Raw genomic sequence first — 5,952 nt, forward strand, 5'->3', positions numbered from 1 at the left:
TCTATTGTAGCAGACTGTAGGTATCGTGTTGCAAAAAGACAATCTGTATTGAATTTAGTTGTTCATGATCTCTATATTCAGTGGGCATTTTCATTGATACCAAATATGGTCGCTGCTTGATTGCATTTTTCGATTAATTCGTCATGATGAAATTACGCTTATGCAAAATGAGCTTTAAATATTATATTTTATCAAAATAATTAATTTTTAAAGGATGAAAATAAAACATATCACCAATTTATAGCAAAATAATGCACATGCGCTTCGTATTTATTCTAATTTTTCCACGAATTTACAGATAAACTTGATAGACAAAGGGCATGGTTAAATATACATTTTATTAATTAGGCGAAGTCGATGATGTAATGAGATGTTCGACAAAAACGTTGCTATCAAAATCGACATTTATAGACGTAAATTATGCAACGCTTCATTACAACAGTCATTTAATCCTTACAATTTGCGTCATTATATTTTTGCATTGCACGTAATCAATGAATATCGTAAATAGTTTCGAATTTGAAAATTTCTTTGCTGCAAAAATGAGAATCTTTGATTTATGCTTTTAGAATCTGTAGCGTTTGCTCGTAGAAAAATTCCTCGTCAGGGATAAGTGTATTGTATGAAAAAAGCTGATACAACAGCAACTGATTCAAGAATAAGTGAGAAAGTCATCGGCTCCCGATGTTGTTAATGAATACTATTAGTGCCATCAATGCGGTTTCTTATTATTGTGTCATCGTACAATATAGTCGTAACAGTTTTCTTTATTTACTATTTGCATTTTTCACATATAAAGCTGTGATACATTTATGCAAAAATAAAGTTATTTCCCCAAAAGCAATGTTATATCCTAATTCCGTGAACTTGAGCTACTTTTCAGAATGTCCTCTCCACAGATATTCAGTACACCACCGTGAAGGTCAGCATTCAACAAGCGTGCTCAATTATGTTCTTTAATATCATCTACAATAAAAGGGTAAGTTACATTTTTCCAATTTGTTCACGTTCTATTGAAGAATGACATCGAACGGCATATCGTTTAACAACGAATCGACTTCAGGTTTCTTGACAATCTTCAGGTCTACATATGTACCTGAATAGATGGTAATTTCCGTATCATCAGTAATCCATTCCATTATACCTATTACTGTGATGTGTAGGAATGTTGTCAATTCCTCATTTCCAGAAGTCAGATTTCAATTGCTGCAAATGGACAAAAAACCTCATTGTTTTGAATGCACGTCACAGGCAAACTTAACATTATATAATGTTTGTAATCGGAAACATTAAGCATATTGTTGGTGCTGTATTACAAAAATGGAAATCAAGAACAATTTCTATTAGATGGAACATCTCTTTTTTATGGAAAATGGATAACATTCTACTTGTATGGTACGAAAATTATATAACATGTATATTTATCAAACATTCTAACATTTTAACGTGATTTCTTATGTGATGTAATATTTCATTTTGGTTCGTCGTCAGGAGAGAACTATTTGTTAATATAATGCATTAGGAATACCGAGAATCAGTATTCGCATTTTTCTAAATATTTCTGACTGATTCATATTATAATTTTTTAAAACGTTTTTTCGACAATTGCAATGCTTTATGATATATAATCATTGTTATTTTCAGGTGGTTGAAAACGTTCCATGAAGTTGCCGTATTACGTATCTGACACTTTGTTGAGTCAATAGTGGAAAATATTTTTGAAGCTTAATTTCATTTAATTAATTTATGCATAGGTAACATTTTTCATCAATAGAATTTGCCTGTTCCTTAAACTGATCACTGCTGTCCAATATCTTCCTGTTTTTCCATGGGAAGTTTTTCATTGTTTCTGTGTTCATCGAACATAGCGTAATAAGAGAATGAATATTTGGCAATTTCGCCAAAGGCCATGCGATACGCTTCTTATATAATTCATATACTGGTGTACAACGTGTCCGAATGTCATCTTCATTGTCAGTTCCTTAACGTATCAGCGTAAGTCTTTCTCATCAGTGCAATCTATTACTAAATGGTAGATTTTGCTTAACAACTTTACTCACTCGAAATGCACGAAAGGTATATTTTTATGACTTCTGCAAGACGTATATTGGCAGATTTCAATTTCCTTTAACTGTCAATCAGTTTCAGGACAATGCCGTACTTTTTTCCATTACAAAACTACTTTATCTTTCATTTTAAGCTGTGTATCATCAGCCTCTATCGTGGATAGTGATATGAACTATTATGCACGCTATACATTTTCTTGAATCACATCTTAGTTTTCTATCACATTTATCAAGACAGTTATGATATCTTAATGTCACCTTCATAATTTTCATTACATTACTACACTGATTCATTAATCTTAGTGAAATTAATTATCATGCGAATAGAAATTTGCATAGCATTATATGAGTATATTAACTGAACTTTCCCCCTAACAATAAAATTAATAAAGTTCTGAATTAAATTTATGCCATTAGGTTATTACTGACTAAAAATTAGGTTGTTCCACCTAAGGCAATATTACTTACTATGATACAAACTTTAGGAATGTCACTTTCATGGCCCATTAGTTACTTCAACGGTCGCTGTAGCAGCATGTACTGAAACATGATTCCGCTCTTGAATATCATCTCTTATTTAGAGGTAAGTGATCTTTTATTATGCGGTGCAGATGATCCGTGCATGCAATTTGTATGCCTTGATTCTGTTGCATGATGATTGCACACTAACTGGTTTATCCAACACTATTACTATTAACATTAAAATATTCCTATTCATGTATAAGTTTTCTATTTTATAGATATTGTAGACAAACAAGTATGTATTTATATGCTGCATTTTGTACTAGTCGAGTACTGAAAATTCAAAGTAATGTGTCAAACTATTATAGGCATTATCAAAGCTGTTTTTAGAAAACTTCAAAGAACAACCAGCTACCATTTCCCATGTACTTCAGCTGCACACGGAAAAATGGTAAGCACTACAACTATGTTATTGCCATGTTCATCGTTCTGTAATATACTTATTTGCATAAATATCAACAAATGAACAACTGTGGAATAGCCATATTATAAAAAGTAATTGAAGACGAATAACAGTGCATCATATAATATGTTGATATTGAAGCGGTTTATGCATTTTAATTGATAATTGTAAATTTTTTTTTCAGTATTCGAAACGTACGCCCAATGTTGATGGAGGAACAGAGAGAGTGCGTCAGTAAAAAACAAACTGTTTCATTTCATGCATGTTGAAATTTGAAAATCGGTATTAAATAGAAAAATATAACACTGTCTTCACAGCTAAAAATTATTAATGGTATGCACATGTTTTACATCAGTATACAGCGAATATAGCAGTTTATTTTTTAGAAACTGTGAATGTACTGTTGGTTTTTAATTCACAATCTATAATAATTTTGCAGCTGTTGAAGTGATGGAAATGTATTATTACTTTTGTCGGTGGAATAAAGACAGCATGTAAGTAAAAACAAATCATTCTGCCTATAATTCATTCGTTTGAAATTTGATAACTTTCAAGATAAAGAAAAAAATAAAGTGGATTACTTCACCGCTAATTGAGAGGAACGGTATGTTTATTTTTTTCATATTCAATAGTTTTAATCTTTGTTTCTTATTTTTTGAAATGTTAGACATGTCTGCAACTTTTCCACGTTGAAATAGACAATATGTAAGTAAAAAACATCGCCTTGAAAATGAATTTGAAATTTAAATATTTTCATTTATAGATAAATTCAAATTCAAGAAACTTCACCGCTGCAAATGAAATAGAGTAAGTATATTTTACTTTGATTAAATGAATACAGCAGTTCTGTTTAGCTCCAAATGGAAACTTCCTTGAATCGTCTAGTTGAGCATACAATCGTCGCCTAATTTTCCAATGGATGTAATTTGACAAGTAAGTAATCCACTTATTGTGTGTAATTTGTACGTGTAAATATAAACCACAATCAGATGCACTGTTATTCGTCTTCAATTACTTTTTATAATATGGCTACTCCATACTATAATAATTATAATAAGGCAAGCATTATGAGAACCTATATAAATTTAAAAAGGAATTTATATAAGTTTCTTACAATTTTCAGCACTGTGAATCTATCGAATACAGTTCGTTTGACCTAAGCTGACATCGTTTGATTCGTTTTAATGGGGCTGACTGCTGCTGGCGATCTGCACTTCACAATACATATTTCAAGGTAAGCAGACAAAATTCATACTAGCTTTCACTATGTTGAGTGAAATTTGAAACTAACTGAAACTGGGTTGGTGGATTAGTCCTTTAGCAACACGCTCTACTTCATTTTTTAAATTTTTTGTCAAAAGTGTCCATGCTTTTCGTCATCAAAAGTATGTTCTACATTTGATTCTTCCCATATCTGTCTTTTCAGGGGCAAAGGATACTAAAACAAGAAGAATGATGGTACTCAACGGCACTGGATTGTTCTTCTTGACACCTGTCAGTCCAGTGCCGTTATATCAGACGTCATTTTTAACATCCATCAATCAGTCCTCAGACCATCAGTTTATCATCAAAGGTAAGTAATTTTGGTAATGATTTATGTGTAAATAGTACATTTGATTCTGTTTATTTTTAGGCTCCAACTTTTGACTCACTTCCTGCAAGAAAGAGAAAATGCTAAGCACATAACGGCACTAGATTAAATAGTGTCAGCTACATCACTACTTAATCCCGTGCCGATAGATCCAGTCTTGGCATCATTTTCAAATCAAGGAGTGTATCATGCAAGGTAAGTAATAATAATTGTACTAGATGAGTTTCTGTTCCGTTTTAGGCTCCTGGTTTCGACTCCTTTCCTACAAAAAGGAGATAATGGTATGTAACGACACTGGATTAATCGTTCGTTACATACCATTTTCTCCTGTCAGGTGGGTCGAAATTTGGGGCCTAAGACCGAATACAGAATACACTAGATTGGTGATACGGTACCTAACAAGGAAAGGTAATCATGGTGTGATCACAACACGAGAAGGGGAAGTGGAATACACTTCAGGAATCATTATAATTACAAAAAAAAATATGCCCTCAGGCTATGCCTGTGGATAAGCTTCCAGTCACTCCTTCAGGTATGCCTTAGGCTACGCCTCCAGGTATGCCTCAGGCTACGCCTCCAGCCACGCCTCCGGCTATACTTTTTCAAATTTCGAAAATTTTCAACTTTTCGAACAATTTGCCCCAGGCTATGCCCCTGGCATAGCCTCAGGCAATTTTTAAAAAAACATTTGCCTCGTGGCTACGCCTCAGGCTATTTTTAAAAAAACATTTTGCCGTGGGCCACGCCTACGGCAATTTTAAAAAACTATTTGCCTTCAGGTTAAGCCTTAGGCTACCCCGCGGGCTACGCCTCCGGCTATACTTTTTCAAATTTCGAAAAATTTCAACTTTTTGAACAATTTGCCCCCAGGCTACGCCCCCGGCATCGCCTCAGGCAATTTTTGAAAAAAATTTGCCCTTGGGCCACGCCTTCGGCAATTTTAAAAAAAACATTTGCCTCGTGGCTACGCCTCAGGCTATTTTTCAAAAAAACATTTGCCTTTAAGCTATACCGCAAGCTATGCCTCAGGCAGTTCTGAAATTTGCATATAGTTGCAGTAAGTCTGAATTTTCCTCACCTGCTCCTCTCGCTATCTCATTCACACCTGTAATTCCCATAACTTCTCCTTTGATTTATCAACAATCCCGGAAACCTCCCTTTTTTTTCCAAAAACCCGGGGAATTTTCCAAAATTTACCCGGGAAATTTCCCCGGGCCCCCCCCCTTTTTCCTTTTACGGGAAAAATTTTCAAAAATTTTACGGGGAACCCCCCCGGGGCCCCCCCCTTTTTTTTTTAACGGGAAAATTTTCCAAAAATTTTTCCGGGGGAAACCCTTGGGGGCCTCCCTTTTTTTTTTTTTTAAAAAAAA

At 34.0% G+C, this 5,952-nt stretch overlaps 1 protein-coding gene across 1 annotated transcript; it reads left to right on the top strand.

Moving 5' to 3' along the window:
- Positions 1 to 1,090: 1,090 nt before the first annotated feature.
- Positions 1,091 to 5,094, top strand: Tsp_10857 (conserved hypothetical protein). The gene is made up of 8 exons (XM_003370200.1): positions 1,091 to 1,107; positions 1,295 to 1,395; positions 2,897 to 2,979; positions 3,176 to 3,217; positions 4,115 to 4,136; positions 4,418 to 4,564; positions 4,702 to 4,777; positions 4,917 to 5,094. Exons 1-8 carry the CDS (start codon positions 1,091 to 1,093, stop codon positions 5,092 to 5,094), a joined length of 666 nt encoding a protein of 221 aa, XP_003370248.1.
- The last annotated feature ends 858 nt before the right edge of the window (positions 5,095 to 5,952 follow it).

This window comes from Trichinella spiralis (assembly GCF_000181795.1).
Source record: "Trichinella spiralis strain ISS 195 chromosome Unknown Scfld1085, whole genome shotgun sequence".
Lineage (NCBI taxonomy): Eukaryota > Metazoa > Nematoda > Enoplea > Trichinellida > Trichinellidae > Trichinella > Trichinella spiralis.

Excerpts from the sequence above, each read along its gene's own strand:
- Tsp_10857 (XM_003370200.1), top strand. Across the intron at positions 3,218-4,114 it reads TTGATGGAGGAACAGAGAGA|CACTGTGAATCTATCGAATA; the intron begins GTGCGTCAGTAA and ends TACAATTTTCAG. Across the intron at positions 4,778-4,916 it reads CAAGGAGTGTATCATGCAAG|GTGGGTCGAAATTTGGGGCC; the intron begins GTAAGTAATAAT and ends TTCTCCTGTCAG.